The sequence below is a fragment of the Glossina fuscipes genome, unplaced genomic scaffold (assembly GCF_014805625.2).
Source record: "Glossina fuscipes isolate IAEA_lab_2018 unplaced genomic scaffold, Yale_Gfus_2 28, whole genome shotgun sequence".
Taxonomy (NCBI): domain Eukaryota; kingdom Metazoa; phylum Arthropoda; class Insecta; order Diptera; family Glossinidae; genus Glossina; species Glossina fuscipes.
Window position 1 is genome coordinate 1,601,008 of NW_023998423.1, and position 20,786 is coordinate 1,621,793.

The window sequence follows — 20,786 nt, forward strand, 5'->3', positions numbered from 1 at the left end:
AAAACTATATGAAACAGAGTTTTTTGCGTCTTGCTCAGACAAAGAGAAAAGTGAAGGTATTCTCCCTTGTGTGGTCGGGTTAACAGTTGAGAGAGTGATTCCAATAATTGCCCGATCGTAAATAGAAGAATATCCGCATTTGTATCTTGGCATAAGTGTAAATAATCAAAATAGCATTGCCCGTCTTGCCTGTTTTGCCCATGTCCAGGTCGAGGCGGATTTTTGTTGTTATTACTATTAATTTTATTCTTATTATTATTATTGAGTCATCGCGGTTAATAAGAATTGAATGCAATAAAAGCGAAAGCTAGCATAACATGAAAAGAAAAATGCCTGATTAACTTAATCCAATTGAATACACTAAGCGGGTAATATTTTCATAAGTGAGAACTTTACATTTTGTAAGTTCACTTGTTTCGCCTTTGACCAATTATCAGTGTAGCCGAGCTTCGAAGTACACGCAGCGGTTTTAATGATCAAGCTCAGCGTCATGTATTTTATTGTTCTTTGGAAAATTACAAGTTTTCCATATCAATACCATTTTCAACTTTTAATTGTGTGCTTCTACCTAATAAAAATCAAATCTTATTCAGTTTATTTTGCATTTTTCCGAAAATTTTGTGGCAGATTTTTATAAAATAAATTCCACAGTTAACTGATTAAAGCAAACAATTTTCATTATTTTTTTTCCTTTCCTAACCTTCTTTTTTCTAATCTCTCTGACTCTTCTTTATTACTTCTTCCCTCTATGTTACTTCTTATCAAAAGTCGTTTGTAATCATTATTAAAATAAATTGATTACTTCACACATTGAAAAATACTCAAATAACAAACCGAAACGAAGCGGCATAGGAAGGCAAAACAAAATGGAACGAGAAAGTCTTACAAACGTAAAGAATTAATTATTACATTTTGTTAATAGCGCTGCGCTTCAATTAAGCACTAAAGCAATTAAAAGGTACCTTATCTAAATTGATGTTCTGCATTTTTGTACTTTATAAACAAAGTCATCTTACATACATACGTTAATGAACTGTGCCATTACACATTATTAAACTACTGAAAACGGTTGACAATGAGAACGAAGTTGAACTTATGCAGACGCAAGCGTTCGTGAACTAGCCACTCTGAGTTCTTTTTTGCAAAGTCTTCGGTCATTAGTGTTAAGTAGTGTCAGAATTTAAATTTCCTGAAGATGATTATTTTTGGAATGATGCATATGCCATAACCAACGATGATTAACAATATAACAATGAAATTGGTAATAAAATAAAACATGAGTTCGATGAAGTACGAAAGTATTGATTTTGAAGAGGATATTGTTCTTAAATCTCATGATCGGACTGATGCCAAACACATCTTCGGCAAAACAATGCTTCATTTAAGTAAATGCTGGCAAAAATGCCAACTAGAGGTTTTGCAAAGAAATCAATGTAGAACAATGTTGAGATGCCCTTTGCGCCGACCTTTGATTTGTAAACAATTTCATAAGTTTTCTTTTGAATTCGCTATGCCGACGTTTGTGCCGACCTTTGATTTCTGGATGAGCGTATTTTCATATTTTTATTGATTATCGTTACATTTTAGGGCTCAGTCGGCAAAATATAAAATAAATGAAATGGTCCAAGGATTGCTTACTTTTTTATCTAGAAAAAATTCCGCACAACACGAAAACCACAAATATATTATGGCTTTGCCAGCTTTAAATTTTAAGTCAAGGAAATAATGTAATATGAGTGAAAAAGTAACATGTCTGTTTAAATTGGCTTTACGCTATGGAATTTTTTCCAGTTTTTATCTGAGAGTTGATTGGAATTTCTTTACTTGACTGCTGGCATTGTTATTGTACAAAATTTTAGTTGCTCTGAGAGAAGAGTTATTAAGTCTAGAAACTGAGGCAGTGGGAGAGAGAATCATCATTTTTAACAACTGGTCTACATGACAGTACAATAATACGATTAATTTTTTAATCTCCTGTTATGTATTCTTTTCTACCATAAACTACTAAAGAAATTATTAATAGAAAATATATAAAAATTAAACTTATTGACTATGGAAACTCAGTTCCATTAAATGGAAAGAGTAACTGCGGAGCAAGTCTGCAGCTGGCAGCAATTCTATAAAATTGAAAAGTAAAAACATATTTTTTACTATCATTTCTTTGTTGCTTTGGTTGTTTATGCAGACGCAACGTAATAAAGTAATAATTCGCACATCGTTTTTTCTTTTTTAAATGCAGTGAATTAAGGTGACCAGATTTCACTTTATAAAAGTGGCTGAATTCAGACGCTTGCTCTCAGTTGTGGCCAAATTCTGACGCTTACTCTCAGATGTGACCAAATTATTTTTGAATTGCTCTCGTATGTGACCAAATTCATAACTGTTTGGGCAATCCAACAGACGGTTGTTTACAAATGCAGACTGACTTTTTTAACTATTCTTAATTGTAAACAAATACAGATCATGAAAATAGAAAAATTGCTTTCACGCAGGAATTGCGTATAAGAGTTAAGCTTGACTTGATAAAAGTTCTTTAGATGCGTACAGCAATCGTATTACTTTAGTTTTTGCAAGTATTGCGCGAATATTTGAACATTAAACGCCAAAAATTTTTATTTAATAGAAACATACGGCAAAAGCAAACCAAAAGTCGTAAAAAATTATTATTTTCATAAAATTTCATATTGAATACAGTTTGTACAACTGGATTCAACCAGAAAAACAATAAATTAATTTCGTCAGCAATAAGTTGTAATATAACCAATAAGTCAAAAAAAATCGAAAATTTAAGGATCTAAATCATCAAATAATTCAAACTATCCAAAAAATTTTAGTGAAAGACACATTTGAATATTATGGGCGGAGATGCCTCACTCCAAAGGTGTTCAACAAGCCAAAAAACCAAAAAAAATATTTTGACTAAATTGGATAGTTTAATTAAATAAAATGAGCCGAGGCGGTATAAATTAATATTTTTAAAGAAAAAAAAGAAATTTTAATTTTTACCTTTCCGAAATTAGAAATTTAAAATATGTATTAAAAGTAATTTTTTGCTTTTTTTTTTGGTATGTTGAACAGAGATGGACTAAGCCAATAGATTTGTGGCTTATATGTCCAAATTTTTTGCTTTGAATTGCTTTGAATCGCGCTCGTTGGAAAAATCAAATTTTATTTGTTTAAACATATGTTTACGAATCAGATGTTTCGGATGTTATAAACACAGATGTGTTTTGTATTTAGTGAAATGAAATGAACGAAATAAAAAGCCAAAACGAATGAGAGAAAAGTCATGAGCACAAAGGGAAACGTTTCATTAAAAGGTATTGTTGCTCCTCAGTCTCAGTTAAAATTTAATGATAAAAGCTAGAGTACGTTTTTGTCGCAAAAGCTTATGCGAAATTATATCAGTCACTTTTTTTTTCTTCAAAAGAAAAGACGTTTGGGTTGGAATTTATGATAATATCTTGCTGCAAAGTAATTAATAATGATATTAAAAACAAAAATATAGAAGAGGTGTCTGTTAACCAACAAACGAAACTGCAATAAAAAATTGTTCAACTTCTTCAAGGCTTTTTTTGCGAATTCGTGATGAAGCTGTAGAACGTACACAAGAACGGAAGAAAGTGAGAAAATCAGTTAAATAATAGTGCAAATCGTATAGAGACCCCTCTCCGCTAGCAAAATAATAATAGTGAGCAAGAGTGAAAAAAAGGGAAATTATTTGAAGCAAAAAAAAAAAAAAAAAATTAAAAAATATGATTTAAACAAATTTGAAGAAACTAACAACGAAACAACAACAAAAAGGGAAAGAAATTAAACAGTTGTGTGTGAAGGTTTTCCCAATCAAAAAACTTGGAAAGAGCCAAAAGTCAAACCAATAAGTTTCTTTAATACGACGCATAGTTGATGTAAGAAAAATTATTGATTTTCCAAAAAAGGACGTCTGTGGATCTATATATATTCATAAATAAATAAAAGAAAACAAAATTCAAAAAAAGAAAGAAATGAAATTAAGGCAATAAACTAATAAATTTTTTACATAGAGGCAGACAAAGACAATAACATACGGAACACATATTGAATGCTATTTTTATAGGACTTAAATTAAATAAAAAAGATTTTTTTTAGTTAGAGCGTGCGTGTTTGTATGTGTGCGTGTATGTATGTGTGTGTGTGTGTGTGTGCATGACACTGTTTGCAATTTGACACAAAATTGTAAATTGCAACCAACCAACGCCATTAGAGTGTGTTAGCTCGTTTAAAGGCATTTAAAGTCATTAAGAATATTAACGGGATTAAATTATTAAAATATTGGATACAACGAACTCGGAACAAAACATAAAAGAAGAGAGGCTAGAGAAAGAGAAGTAAACGCGTTCGTTAATCTCTTTTTGCAAACTGTATTTGTAACAATAAAAACCACAAATAATATAATAACAACAACAAGAAGACCTTAGCAGAGTGTTAAATAATCTCAAGCTCAGGTAAGTGTCAATGAAAGTTTAAAAAAAGAAAAAAACAATTTTTTTTTGTTATTTTCTTGTTATTTCTGTTTTGGTTTTTTGTTACTTTTTTTTTTCTTTCGGGTAAATAATCAATGAAAGGCGTTGCAGTAAAATGCAGCAAAACTTCTTAACTTACATATATCATCATGATTATTATGTTTAACCTACATGTAAAAAAAAGAGCACACACATCCTCTGTATACTTTGCACCACTACTCTATTGCTCTCCTTACTTACGCCCACCACCCTCTGTCTAAATACATATTTTGTGTCAATGCACCATTGCATTCTCTGTGTAGTTTAAGTAAACCCAATAGTCACACAGTCATGACGTATTAATTTGCTTGATGCTTTATAATATCAGCGCGTCATATATATATATATATATATGTATATATATTTATATATTTATATATATATATATCCTTGTATGTGTTTGTTTGTGTATACTATATGTTAAATGTTTTTTAATGAATTTTTTTTTGTTTTGCTTCTGTTATTAACGTTCATACGTGTTTATGATGGTTGAGTATTTGTCATATGTTTGTTTTTTTTTGTATTCACCTATAGACTTTTTTCAATTCACGTTTCATTACATTAAAATTTAACATTATTATTGTTTTTTTTTCTTCCAATTCATCCGTTAGTTTTCAACAAACTTCCTCTAAATTTGGCGTGGAGCCCAATTTGTGAGTTAGTCAGTCAGTAGCGAAACGTGTTCAACGCGTTTAACCTTAAATTATAATTTTTTTTTTTTTAACTTTAAGTTCCGTTGCATTAAAATTCGTGTTATGATATATTGTTTGCTAAATAAATGGTTGTGTCTCCGAGAGCGCGTATAAAGTGGAAATTTATCTGTTTATGTATGAAAGTGTTTTTATATGACAGTGCGTATGTGTGGGATTTTATTTTATTATATTGAACAGCTTCAGACTAGACTTTTGCAATTTTCTTCTCTGACGTAATATTTTTAATTTTTTTTTTTGCATCGAAACGAACGGTAGATAAGAAGTGCTTGGAAATGTGCGCTTATTTGAGCAGGCGTATAATGTTTTTTTTTCGCTTTTGTTTTTGTGAACAACAATTACTTTGTATGCAATTCAGGTTTCCTTGTTAACGTCATCATAGGTTGCTAGGTTGCAGGTGATATGAAAAAATTATTGTAAAAGAGCTTTGAATTAATTGTGTGTACGCCCCGTCACAGCTTACTTTGCTGTGTGAAGCTTAAGAGAATTATTGTTATGAAGAGATTGGATAAAGTCTTACGCTTTTAAAAGAAATGAATTACATTTTTATTTGCAAAAATAACAGTCAGGCGTTAAGATAATCTTGTTACGTAAACCATTTATGGAAAAAGTAGCGAGTAGCGGCTTTTCGTAACTCCAGAGGGAGTTGTTATTGATTAATAGTTAATCTTTTGAATTTACTTTGAATGGAATCGATGTTCTGTGCAGGACTTTGAACTTCAGTTTGGTGTAAGGCTAAGCAACGCAAACAAAAGAAAACAAATTGCGACTAACTTGCTAACTTCGTCGATGAGCTGAGTTGAAATATTAAAAAGAAATGGAAATGTCTTTGTTAGTTATAGGGTAGTTAACCGATCGATAATCTGATAAGTATGTATGCCAGTGTGACATCTACTCTAGGTGATTGGTTCTCCCTTTTTGAAGATTTCTTGCAGAATTTTTTAACAATTGCAGTTTCGGGCCGACTATACGTCTATTTTAAAGTCCAGTCTGCGACCATGTGCTTCATATAATTCGTGGATTTAAATTTCAGTGCAGTTGGTTTGACCAACAATGTTTGCATTTATAGTGAGTACTTGGGCACAAACCGAATAGAACAGGCCCACTCCTGCTACCTATCTGTTTCGCTCTTCTTATGTCTGACTGACCTTTACCATATTACCCACACAAGGGATGCAGTGAAATGTTTTTCTTTTGTCATTAATAGCATGCCTTTCCATGAGAGCAGTTGCAAAAATTTTTATGTCCTAAACCTAAACATTCTGCAAAGTATTTACACATACAATTTAACGAATTTTTTCTATAAAGCCCTCAATTAAACTTGGCTTTTATAAATATTTTTATACCCTGAACCGTTTGTTGTGCAAGGGCTTGTGCGATCGATTCAACATTGCGTTCCGAATCGATTTAAACTTTGTCTATTCCTCTTTCAGTTTTCTCATCTTCAATCTGCAGTGCGACATGTTAGAGATGTTTGCATTAAATTTAGTACACTGGCGTGTTTTGGCTCAAAAACGAAGGCTACTAAAATGATCCGAATCGGACAACTTTTTTGACCGCTTTCCATATAACGGCTTTGGTGGCTAATATCGCTTAGTAATAGTATCTCAGCATCATAAATTTGTGTGAAAACTTTGGGTCAGATGGGACCATTTTTTGATACCTTTGTCCTATAAACATCGTACGGAAAGCCAATTTTTATATAGTAAAAGGCCTTAATTTTCAATATTTGTAGATGACAACTATTTAATAATATTTAATTCATCTTACCAAATTTGGATCACGCAAGCCGTATTTTTCGGAGCCCATCTCAAATAAAGTTTCTACATAGGCAGTTTGGTTCATATAGTTCATCTTTTAGACCGCACTATATACCGCGGCTTTCATGAAGGCAACCTCAAAATATAATTTTTGGGTTGTTATGCGAAATAATAAAATCTTTGAGAAGTAAAATAAGTTGACGTTTGTGTACCCTTCAGCATGGTTTTTATGAAATTTTTACTTTGTTATGAAAAAAATGCATAACCTTTGATTTATTACCAAGAGAAAATGAGTAAGTGACGATATTGTATAAAGTATCTAACCGTCTAACTTGCCCGACTTTAGCATTTTCATTTGTTTTCGTAAGATTATTTATATTTTCCAAGAAAGCTTGGAAAATATTAACATTCGTGTCGGCGGTGAAAAGGCAAGAAGGAGGCTCTTGCAACCAAGTAAAATGTCAAAAAGAAGAAATTTACTCGATTATCACTCGATTTTGTCAGAAGGTTATTATGTATAGTCTATTAAGAACTTTCCAAAATGTTTTTGTAATCAAGCGACATATGTCGATAACATTTTCTTAAGCCAGCACACGCCGAATATGAAATATTATTACGCATAAACTGGCATAAATTGGCATTTCCATCATGAGACAAGCGGAAGTGGATCTTGAAATCAAAGAAAATATGAGGCGAAAAAAATTACATTTAAGTATATGTAACTGTTCAGGACATATGTTTGATAGGGTGTCTCTTAGAAAACTTAATTACACTTAAACAAAAATGTAATAATGCCTTAGACTATTTTTAGTAAAGCTGCATACAAGTCGTTGTTTCAAAACTAGCTTTGATTTGAACTAAACTATTATTGAATCCAAATCCTTATTTCTTCGAACGGTTTATATGATATCGTCCCAAGACAATGCGTGAACGTTCTATTTGCTAAGTCTAACCTTCTGGTTATTAATTTGTGTATTGCAAATTATAGAAAACGTTCACATGATGGCACACAAAGAGTCACTGAGTTCTCAAACCCAAAAGCCCAGTTTTCTTTTCACTCAGAGGACGTCATCTCACGTGTAGCAGGATCATGGACAGGGAGAAGTGGGCAAAGAGCGAAAGACAGCGTTAAGCATTGAGCTTTTTCCACGTAGTGTAAAACCAATTGCGGTCAAACCGCGCCGCTATTTGAACCCGTAAACACCGACTTAGTACTCACGACAGCCCTTAGTGACCTAAGTGAAGTTCTAATCAATTCAATTAAGTCAATAAAATCACTTTAGCACATACTGCTTGACAAAAGCAGGGCAAGATAATCTCTTAAAAAGCGTACATGTCGCCTTCACTTTACTAGAGAATAAAAGACTCACAGAAAAGATGTACTCAGGATTCTATATTCCTTCTTACCGATTAGTCACACACGCACCAGAGTTGCTGCGGCCACTCCCTAGTTAGCCCTTTGCAGCGTTCAGCCTATCGTAAGCACGGAGGACTCCCAACGAGTGATTGGTCATATTAAAAAAAAAAAGTCCAAAATGTATACACTATTCAATATTATACGGCCTAACATCCAAATTGTCGAAAGCTCGGTGTTCTAAAGCATGGTTTCCTGTGGAAGAACGTATAAAAATTCGTTCATATGCCGATATAGAAAAAATATTCTTACAATACTTAAGCTTTTTTATCCATGTAAATAATATTGCAAAATGTTGTTTTCAAAATCTTATACTGTATATTAAAACATGCTTTTTTACGGTTAGATGTAAAGTAATAATAAGTAAGTCTCCTTTCACCCTTCAACTCAAACAATAATTATTCAATCAATGTTAAAGCGTTTGCATGTTGAGTTTCAAAATAATCTCTAATCTGATAACGTTTTTCGTCATCGTAGCGGTATGTTCACTTTATCGTCGCGTTTGTAAAATTCGGGGGCACAGATGGTCCGATCATGTGTGTCAGTGCGTACGATTTAATGGATCTAACCAGTCAGAAATTGTCCGACTATACCCACCTAAGAAATATGTCCGTTCGTTCGCGTGTGTTTGCGCAGCTTATTGTCCGACTATTTATAGACATATCGATTCGTATTCGTCTGATAGTATGTCGCATACACGCAGGCATTTCGTCAGCTAGAGATTTCTATATGACTTACTTATATACCTGAGCATTTGTTTGTCCAGCCGTTTTTAGGGTTTTGTTTTCCAACATTTTTTGTCTTGGGTTTAGTCTTGTTCGTCCGTTTTGCTGAAAGGCGTGCCTCCTAACATTGATCGGTTTTGTCTATCCAACCGTTTACTTCCAAAAATTCGACATGCATGAATAATTCAAGCAACCATCAAGTGGGCTAATTAATGCTTTAAGAAAACATTCGTGTCTCTTAGACGTTGGCTCGTATGCAGTTTGTGCGTAAAATTAAGTGGATCCGATTTATTAATTTTTGTGTCTAGAAATAAAATAAAAGCGATTTCAAAGTTTGTCTGTCGGCACAGGTATCCAAAATTCGTTCGAGATGGACTATAATTTTGTTTCGGGTTTGTTTTCGTCTTCTTATTTATTCTGAAAGTGCTTTGCGTGTTAACTGTAATCGATAAACAACAAAAACAATAGCAACAACAATAATCAGTCAAATTAAATTTGTTCGAATTCTGTTCTACTTAAGGACGTTAGCGGAGCAAATCGTAAAAACGGAAAACGAACATAGCTTGCGGTAAAAAGTTTTTGTGTGTTAAACGAAGGGAAGAATGTTTTTCAAATTTAATTACTCTGACTTCCCCTCTGTTCTCGCTATAGCAAAAAAAGCCCCGTTTCACTACTTCCCCTAAAGATTTCAATTACTTAAGCGGTTATCGCCTGTTCTGCGGATTGATAATAGAAAGAATTTAATTCTTCTTCTTGTTCATTTTCTTCTCCTCTTTACTATTGGAATCTTTTTGCACAGCTTTTGAGCTTTCCTTTTCTTCGCTTTTCATAAAAGCCGAAAAGAGTAGACAATAAGGAGCAGCGTATGCCATCCAAAGATATCGCATAAGACTTACATATAACCGCACATAAGTCTACTATAATATTTTCATATGCGAATCGTTTCACACACTCGAAGTGATGAGTGTTTACTGCAGAATGAAATTATTTTTTCCACTTAATACCAAAGTTATCTATCGTAAGTTACTGTTGTTATTGTTACTGAAGCAAAAATGGCCATTTATTCAATTTTTTTCTTCGCTTTTTATTTGTCTAACTGGGTTTTGCGTTTGTTTGAATGGCCACTTTCAGAGGGTATTTGCTAGTTATTGTTGTTTGCAAAAGATATGACTTTGAATAAGGGGGAAAAAAAACAAACGGCAAATTATATAGAATTGCTTCAGTTACCATTTGAAGCAAAGTATATTAAGTAAAAGATAAAAACATTAAATATAAATACACTTAAGAATTTTCTCTGTTGAAATTATTTGCTTAAGATTTCTACTAAGCTTGTTGAAAAATGCCTTGAATTCTGTTTTCAACAACTCTTCATTTATTATTAATAATATTCCTTAGGAGATTTTTTTGCAAAACAATTCCGGGAACTTTCTGGAAATTCGCAGAATTTTTGAGAGATTTCTTTATGGTTTTTCTGTTTTTATTTAATTCGTTATAAAAGAGTAAATTTTTTTCTTTCTATTCAATAAACTAAATGTTTGTTTGTTTGTTGCTTAAGATTGGATGCATCGATGTTTTGCATACACGTATTTCTACCAAAAGGGATCATTTTGATTGTGGATATGCCACAATCGCGAAATGGGCACAAATATTCCTTGGTCGATTAAGAATCCAATGCTAAAAAGTGGTTGCTATCTGCCCGTATACGCTTCCGCCATAAATGCGGAACTAAAGCCACCTAGTAGAAGAACATTAACTTCATATTTTCGTGCGTAACTATTGATCCCGTGAAAACATTTCGTAATGGCAAGCATGTGAGAAATTTTCGTACTATACACTAACACTAGAGCTACCGAGCATGTCATATTGATCCTTTTTAATTTTCGGCCTTTATAAAAATGTTTATAAAGCATATGCAGTGTTCCAAGATAGTGTGGGTTTGTAACGGAAACTATAATTTGAAACTTTCCAATCCTATTGCAATTGGAACTCGACATTTGGTCGGTAAAACGGGAAATCATAATGGTCAAATTTTCGCAAAAATAATACATATGAAAAGTGAGAGTGTCAAAGAGAATCCAATAAACATAAAACAAACTATTTAACAGTCATCTAGTAACCCGATCGGGACCATGCTTGGATCAAATGTTTTAGATATTAAGTTTTGCGTCGTGTTTCGGCCTTCCTCTTTCATTTTTGCGACTATCGCATATGGATCAAAGTAGGCGACCAGAGTATCCCTTTTGAACTAGACACATATCATCAGCATCTCGAAAACTAGACTAGGGGGGAAAAGAGTGATTATAGGTATTTAAAATTCTTTTCACATTTAATGGAGGCCTTCACAAATCTTGAACCATTACTTGCTTTATAACTGTTTCTTTTTGAAGATCGGAAGTGAAACAGTAGTTGGTAGTTCTAGGTAGTTCAGGTGCGATGCAAAACTTTCTCATATGCATTACAAATTTTTGGCAACATACTTAGGAGATCTGTACAAGAACACATGTATATATTTGAATTAAGTCTCCATGTTTGCAAATTGCAAATTGCTTGCTCTTTAAATGGTCCACAAATTAAACAAAATTTTTCAATGTTTACCCTATACTTATATGTAAACGAAAAAAGTTGTAGGGGAAATGTAGTCACTTAAAACTTTTGAGTGCAATGTAAGCGGTTGTGATATCAAAGGAAAATCATTTGAGAAAATCACTGAAAGCACTCCTGCATTGTAAGGACCATATTAAAAATGATGTGTAACAGCAATATTTTACATGTGCAGAAGTATTTCCAAAATTGTCAAAGGCGCAGTAAATGTGTTTTATGGAGCTTTGAAAGGTTATTCAATACGGATTGACTGAGGCAGAAGCTACGTTTGTGTTGCGAGCAAACCTGAATATAATCTGCCTATCGGTGAGGAAGGTTTTTGATCAAGAGTTCAGGCAATGTTAGTTATAGCAGTAGAAGTAGTTGGTTTGGTCCAATATCTCGTCCGTTATTATACCCCACATGCTTTTGTTAGTTTATTAAGTTTGTGTGGACATACGTAAGAAAGGTAGACCTACCTTTTATTACACCAATCAATTTGTCACCATCTGGCCGTCTGCTGCCTATTCATGTATATTTGCATATATTTCAGGCATTTTCGTACTCGAAATTGATATGAAAAATTTGGTTCAGCTCGAGGAATTTTTTCAACTCCCTTTCCAATGCCCTTTCTTACGAAAAGTGAATGGTAAAAAATTAACTCATAATAGATAGTAAATAGACATTTATCAACCTTACCGAATTTGGGCTATGTAGTTCTAACTCTTGGTTACCACAGCATATGCAGATTCTCAGGAAACTTTTATACGACAAACGTCATAAACGCCCTAGTGGAATCACATCGGTCCAACTTGGACCCCACTCCATGCAAGATTTCTCATCACTAGTAACCGTTTCAGAAAAGATTTTAATCTTAATATGTTATCATAACAATTGGTTCATAGCAGCAACTTAGCAAATTAACAGTGGACTATAGTGGTCTATGTTTAGAACCCAATGAATATAGGGGCTGCCATGAAAAGCAAGCCTTTATATGTAGAGAAAGACTAATTTCCAGTTTTCTATCATGGAAACTGAAAAATAATAAAGTTTTTAGTAAGTAAATTAAGTTCGCAAATTTTGGACCACGTCATGTGATGTTTTTTGCATGAAAGTGATGTACAATTTTTATTCGAGCGGATTTACCAGGCGAAGTGGAGTAGGATACCTTATGGTCGGCTCCGCCTAACTACAATAGGCAGTAGCAGTGGCTTCGGTTATGGATATGAAAATAGTAGTAAAATTCTTCGCCTCATTCATATGCGAATTAGACGAGGTATCGGTGGCCAGCCCTTCACCCAAAGTCCACCTGAAGAAATTGTTGACGATAAATTTAAAATGCAACCAACAATCTAAACTATATGAGGATCGTAATTTATGAAGGAGGAAAAAATTCCCATCTATATGTAATTGTACGATAACGGGCCGGGGGTTTCTGTATTTGCGGACTTGGGATGTGGGGAGAACGGTGCTTTCCGAAGGGCTTTGCGACCTTAACGGCGGACAAATGAGGTCGCAAACATTTATCAAGTATTTTTATATAAAATATTTTTCAAAAATGAAAACAACGAGAAGAGAAAGAAATCATGCTAAACCCTTTTACCTCGCTTTTTTGTTGTTGCGGATAACACATCCTTTCGCTATCGCCTGGCAGGTGCCTGGCAGTTTACATGTAAAATTCTGCTCATGTAAGCAAAACTGAAACTAGTATAACGTACGTTATGTTAGAAAAATTCAGACACAAAGTGTCAATCGAACTGTAAAAAGACAATAGCAATAGAGAAAGTAGTAAAGGGGCGGCCTTAAAGCAGGGAGCAAGAGACATGTTCGCAAAATATTACCTTTTTTCTTGTTGTTGTTGTTCTTGTTTAGTTGAAAAAAAAAAAAAACAAAAGTAACAACACCGACCAAACAGCCTTGAAATAAAAATTGCAAAATAATGTCAAAATTATTTTTTCGTAGTACAGAACTTGAAACATTATTTGTTATTATTTTTGTTTGCGTAGCACTACGTATGTAACGAACAAGGTTTGCCTAAAGGTTTTAAAGTACATGAATAAATAGTTAGTACGACGTTGTAATGTAATTATATGTGATAGTCTTATGGCAGTAAGGAAAAATTAATACCAATTACAATCCATATATAAATATAGATTTTAAATGTATTATATAATAACAATAAAAGGTGCTGCAAAATGGATTTATAAAAGTTATTAGAAGCCAGGCCGCTTTTATCAATTTCTTTTACAAAATTTTAAAGACTTTTTTCGGGAAAGTTGCTGCAAAGTATCGACAATGTATAACGGGTGATTTTTTCTATATTTGGCTCCTGTAAATGTTTTTATGCACTACACGACTTAAAGTGCAAGGGTGTATTCAACTTGTGCGAATTTATGCAAGAGCCGCAAGGATTTAAGATAGATCCACGTTTTATTACATCGAGTCTCTCCGTCTGTCCGTCTCTCTGTCCCGCTTTCTTGTATATTTTAATGAAATATTTTAATGAATTTTAGTAAACTAACGTGTTTTGGGCCAAGGAGGAACGCTATTGAAAATGGTTTGGATTCGACAATATTTTCAACCATTTTCCGTATATTGAAAAGTCGGTACATGGATAACTGAAAGGCGATTTAGAGTATTGAATGATGGGTTGTAGCCCCCTGTAGTTTTTTAATTAGTTTATATAATCGATTACTCAGAGTATCTCCCCTTGAAGATTGAAGTGGGGAGAGCGAAGGAAATAGGCAGGGTGCGCCCTATTTGTAAGTGTTGTGTGATTATCGAGTGAGAACTCACTATATACCTGCGGAAAAGTGTGATCAAAACCGCATTGAAATAGGTTTTCTCCGTACACCGATTTGATAGTCGGGATTCTTACCTACTCCGCTATACGGCAGCTCATTGTCAAAAGTATACATAAAAGAAATGAGCTTAAGTTTTATATATGTTGCTCCTTTTTATTGTCGATTTGACCTTAAACCGTCCTGCACTGTATTACAGCTGGCGTGGAATCGCTTATACGCGTCGAATACTTATTCACGGGGGATAGAAAGTCACTACAATCATCGTTTTATGCTCTATACTACTTGTGGTAGAAAGACATATTACGTTTGAGCGGATGTATGGAATATCAACTTGTCTATACCGCTGTCCATCTTGCGCTCTTGTGTTCAACCTGCAGATCGCAATTTTTTAGATAGTTTAATCAAATTTGCTATTACGATGTGTTTTAGGCCAAGGACAAGCACTATTGGAAATGGTCTGGATCGGATCACTTTTTCCACCGCTCCTCATATAACACCTGACTTTAAAAAGTTAATATTTGAACCCCTTTGAGATGATATAGGGTGGTGTAGGATATTTAATGGTGAGCCGAAGCACTTGTGTGCAACACTTCTGCTAAGCTTGGAACGAAATTTAACGAAAGCTATTTCTTTCATCGTGACGCGATGTGGCAAAACACCCTGTCACCTTAAACGCTACAAATCGACAATCTCTCGATGGATTTTGTACGAATATGTATACGTATGCATATTGTATATAATTTTCAGATGACATATCGCTTCAGTAGGACGGACTTTCAGTAGTTATTAGTTTTCCGCAAAGCGAATAATTTATTTTGCCACTTAAAGTGTTTTTAGTCCCATCGATAGATCAATGGCAGCGTGACCCAAATCGTCATAATAAATATATTAGCAAATGAATATGTTTTGACACTAACTAGCAGCGAATCTGAGAAAGAGCTTTCTGGAGCTCTAACGTGACAATAAATATTATTTCGGCTTATATGCTGAGGCGCATATACTCAGGTTTCGAACAATCGTTTTGTGGTTGTGTTATTGTTTTATTTATAATTATCTCCATAAGTGCTGCTGCTATTTATTACTGATTTGCTAATTGCGTCAGAATAGCGACAAAAGTAATAATAATAATAATAATAATAAAAAACAGAAAGGAAAAAAAAGAAGGCAACAATGACAACGACAAGGGCATAATATTTAACAAAAATAAGGCATATTTTATCTTTATTTATTTTAATCAAGCAAGCAGAAAAAAATCTATTTTGCTCGCATTTGAAAAGTAGAGCGACATCGTCTAACTATCTAACAAATTATATGCAAACAGAACTTTTTTAAGTGTTTGCTATAAGTGAATGCCTTCAAAGAGAAAAAGTCTTATAACTGCCTTCCTTTACTTTACCCCACATACGCGCGCGCATACAAGTCGTTTATTTTCACTATCTTCTGTGCACATCTGTAATGTTTTTCACTTTATGACTTTTAATATATTTGTGACTGCCGTCATTATTGTTCTTGTTCTTGTTGTTGGTGTTGTTATTGTTGCATTGTTGTCGCGTTGTTTTCCCTGCTGTGTACACATATGTATATCTTGATTACAAATGTTTTTGCTTTTTTGTTGATGATTATATAAATTCATCAGAAAAAAAAAAACACAATATTATAAACTATCTACAGCCATTGCCGTTTGCCAGTAATTTGTTGTTATTGCGGTTTTTATCATTTTCTTAAATTTTCTTTTTTAAGCAAAGTAGCAAAAATATGTTTTATCTCTGCTTTTCATACATACATAGAATAATGCAAAACTCGCATTACTCGCTGAAATATTGTTTCAATTAAATTTTTTTTTTTTTTTTCGATTATCTTAAATGATTCATAGGGGTGCATATGAAGCATTCGGTTAAGGCGGTTATTAGTGAAGCTAAATTTTCAAACATTTTAGAAATCAAACGAATTCGCTTAATAGTTTTGTTTACTCCTCAAAAATGATTTTCATTCGAGAAAATTGTTCTATAAAATCCAAGACTCTGGAATTATTTGTATCTGTTTTTGCTCTACTAAAGTCCTACAAGGGTAGCATGTGTTTTGACCTTCGATTAGTATGTGTGTCATGAAATTAGTGAATAATGTGCAGTTAACTATGAAAACATAACGCTCTTTTCTTTCGAGGAAAAAGAAGTCTTACGTGGAGAAGTGCTCAAGAGTTTTGATTAAAAAGCGAGCAAGCACATTATAGTCAGGCAAAAACCGATCGAAAGGTATCTGCCCCCAATTCATGACAAAATACCAATTTCTTACTTTCTCTTCTTTTTTTTTCATATATTTTCGTGAAAACCAATTATACCGTGTTCTCATGTCAAGGCATACCTTTTATGTGGCGCTGCCTCGAACGTAAACCTTAAACCTGAAATTGAACAAAAATTGAATATTCTCGTCAAAGATTTCATTATTTGTTAAGGGTGTTTATCATAAACTGCTAAGTTACGCTTTCTTTGCCACTGAAAGGCCTGTTACTCACAGGAAGTGGTGGGGGGTGTTGTCCAAAAGAAATCAAGTATACTTGCTATAAAAAATTATTGTTATGGGCCACTTTTCATTATAAAATATAAAAACTTTAACCTTTTTGTTGTCTAAAGACATAGTTCTCGTAGGAACTGTTGTGCGATAGCTGCTTCAAAACCTTAAACCTTTCGATTCTAAGTTTTCCCAGCGACTTTTGTTTCCGAAATTTTGAAAATTCAATTTTTTTTGTCTCATAAGACTTTATGTGGACATCGTTCGCAAAAGTTGGCGGACAAACTACGTCAATCGGTGCTATATTGTATTAAATATGATCATAAATATAAGATGTTTCAGCAAAATGCTGCTGCGCGGCTAGCGGTGCCATCCTAATGAAAATAAGCATTGCCCATCTTCTCAGCATTAATTTCAAGCTAAAAAAAAATCGAACGGTAATGCACTTCAGTCATTTTAACGGCCGAAGCAAATTCTGCGATGCATTCACAAACACGCCTAGACTAGCCAGTAACTCAGAAACTTTACCAAATATTTTCCAAAGTCGTTTTAAAGTTGCATAGTAAAATTGTATTTGCTTGGACAATTGACACGCCCATATTTAATACATTAGTTTCCAATCTTTTGACATTTTCCCAATGGAGGGTATTAAACGTCCACTGATTTGTGGCCAAAGAGACAATTTACCCGTTTCGGGTCTTCCAAGCGTCTGAGGGACGAACCTAATGCACTGCAAATGGCTTTTACGGTCTAGTATGTGCGTTTGAGCACCTGATATTAACTAAAACTTGAAACGTTCAGATATTTTGGTGGATTAGCTTGTTGTCTCGTAACAAAACTTTTCGATATATGTTTTTTAAAGAACGCCCTCCCTCCTCCTACCACATAATACGTTTATATTGTTGCAATGCGTTATTGTTACGTTTTTGAAAAAGAAGGAATTTATGTAAGCATGTCTATCTATATATGTGTGTTTGTATGTACACAAATGAAGTGAATAAAAACGCCATAGTAGAAAACAGCGCATCATTAAATATCTTACATCGCTTCGCTTCACTGATTAATTCTGTCGAGCTCTTCAGCGATATGCTTCCAAACTCGCCAAAGACAGAGTATGTGTACTATGAATGAAATTAGGTTGTAATGAAACGATTTGACAAAATGACAAAAATATTTTCTAAAACTCATTATTATGGCAAATAAACCATCATAATGATAAGATTTTGCGGGACATTGATGGACGGATCATGACGTATATGTTAATGCAGTTATTCCTTTAAAGACTTTTCAAAATAAGGCGTTGTATGAGAAGTTCTCCAAAACGTGATCCGATCCGAACCATTTTCAATAGCCATCGTCTTGGGCCAATATAATTCACTGTACCAAATTTCATGAAAATTGCGAACTTAAGATTAAATGAAAGAAAACAGACGGAGGGACAATCAAGCTTAAATCGACGGAGGATCAATCGGCTTAACAACAAAGAGGGTAAATCTCAAGTCTTTCTGGGTGTAGCACACATTCGCACAAACTTAATATATGCCTTTGTACTACAAACGGTTCAGGATAAACACAAAAAGTTTATCGCACATGCCCTAACTGAAATTATGTTATCAATGATAAAAGGAGAAAACATTTGACTGGAACTTGTTAATATTGTTTTTCTGATAAATGTCTTACATGTAATGAATTTTTGCACTACGATGTGTTATATAATTCAATTAAATGTACTATGAATTTTTTAATAGCATATGATCGATAAGAGTGCAGAAGACTTCCTTTATTTTTTTAAGCGCTATTCTAATATTGTTATAAGCATGAAAAACGAGGAATTACGTCGTTATTTTTAGATTTTATTTATTTACATTTTTTTTGTTATTGAAGCTAGCCATGGGAAGCCTTGGGAAAAGATAAATGTATAAATATTTCCTATATTTTGAGTTATTTGAAAATTAATACTTAGTTATGTATTTTTGATTGAAATAAATAATTCTCGAATTGATAGATGAAAGGAATGACATGTGAATTGTAATATCCACTCTAGAGATTTAACAAAACCGACGTTCGGGAGTAATCTAATAACAATCCATCAAATTAAGTGCAAGATATTTTGTAAAAATAGAAAAAATGAATTAAGAAAAAAAGCGCTCCTGCCTTAGAAATTCAGAGGAAGTGTGATTATTGGTAGAGGTGCTAGAAATATCGTAAAAGTTTTTGCACACTTTTTTTTATATTACTTATCCTAACTGATTTCTTGCTTAAACATACTTTTCCCTTTCTCTCTCTCTCTCTCTCTCTCTCTCTCTCTCTCTCTCCTTCTTTCGTATAATTCATTCATTTGTTTTTCCTGAAAAATAATTTCTCATATATAAAATAAATATTTTTTATTTACTTGAAATTTTATTTTTTCTTTTTTTTTGTTTCTTTATCTTCTACCGGGAAACATAAAAATATGTTCTTGTATTTTACATACAAAAAAATGTACATTGCGCTGCCAATGAACAACGCACGGATTTTAATATTGATTTTTGGAATATTTTGCATTTTGCGTTCGTTTTTTTTGAAATTATAAAATAAAACAACAACAATAAAAAAATTTTATATAAAAAAATTTATATATGTATATATATATATATATATATATATATGCATTTTGCCATAAATGTTTGTATAAAAATGAATAAATATTAAAAACCTAACCGCACCATTCACATACTACAACCGCCTACTACTACCTACACACCAACAACAACAACCACATACTCACACGCGCTCTCCAATAAAACCGACATTCATTTTAATCTTAAAAAATAAAACTAACCAACACCAACAACCACTAAACAACGCTAAATAAAATACACACATGGTCAACAAAAAAAAACAAATAATAATAATGATATAAAGCGCGCAAAATACGAAAGCAGAGCGACAGTCTGCTGGGGTGTGCGGAGTGTAGTCCACTTAGAAAACATTCGAATCAGTCACACCGAGGCTAAGTATTTTAACTTTAACGTAAAGTGTAAAAGTGTAATAAATATGCCGCAACCGGTTGCGGGCGGCTATATATCGTTAGAAGGTAGTCGCCGTCCCAGTAATGGACAGGCTATCTATCAGTCAACCACTGAACCAACTGGTCCCACATCCATGTTGGAATCAATGAAACGTGTTTTAGGTCAAGTGGTAGGTTCCACAACCAACGCTGCCTCACACGATACCGATGATTTGCTCAATAATACCAATGGCCGTCAAGCCATAATAATCAGCTCGAGGTAAGATTAAACATTACAAACAAAACAAAAAGAAAACCATTCGCTTATGCTTTACTAAAAACTGAAAAACACCTCAACCAATACTAACCAGGGAAAGAATATTGTTAATAATCAAAAAAAAAAAAAAAAAAAAAAAAAAAAATACAATGCTAGCCGGGCATGTTACCCAAGCTAACAATGAGATAAACATGAAAAAAAAATAATATTTTTTCATACATACATACGCGCACCACTTATCATTCATCAGATTTCTGTGTACTTTTATAATTTTTTCCTTTTTTTTTAGTTTAAACCATTTACTTACTTTTAATTTTAATCTTAATTTTCTCTCTTTTCGTGCTTTGGCTCTTAATATTGTTTGCTTTCTTTTTATTGGCCTTTCGTTGTAATTTTTCTCTTCTATTGTGGGGAGTGAAATGTTTTTTATTTTTAGCTCAGATAATTGACAACTTGAAGATCTTCTCATTCCTTAGTT

General features: G+C 33.3%; 1 protein-coding gene across 10 annotated transcripts in view; it reads left to right on the forward strand.

Annotated features, from left to right (window-relative positions):
* LOC119636589 (protein NDRG3) overlaps positions 1-20,786 on the forward strand; it is a 57,671-nt gene that overhangs the window by 3,505 nt on the left and 33,380 nt on the right. For 3 of the 10 annotated variants that reach the window (XM_038032037.1, XM_038032038.1, XM_038032039.1), the window contains exons 1-2: positions 3,326-4,484; positions 19,947-20,311. The exons of 2 other annotated variants lie outside the window; for them this stretch is intronic. In XM_038032037.1, coding sequence (XP_037887965.1) covers positions 20,079-20,311 — 233 coding nt within the window. In that variant the 5' untranslated portion in view covers positions 3,326-4,484; positions 19,947-20,078. Of the gene's footprint in view, positions 1-3,168; positions 4,485-19,946; positions 20,312-20,786 lie in introns of those variants that run through there. 5 more of the 10 variants (XM_038032029.1, XM_038032030.1, XM_038032034.1 and 2 more) reach the window with 3 other exon arrangements.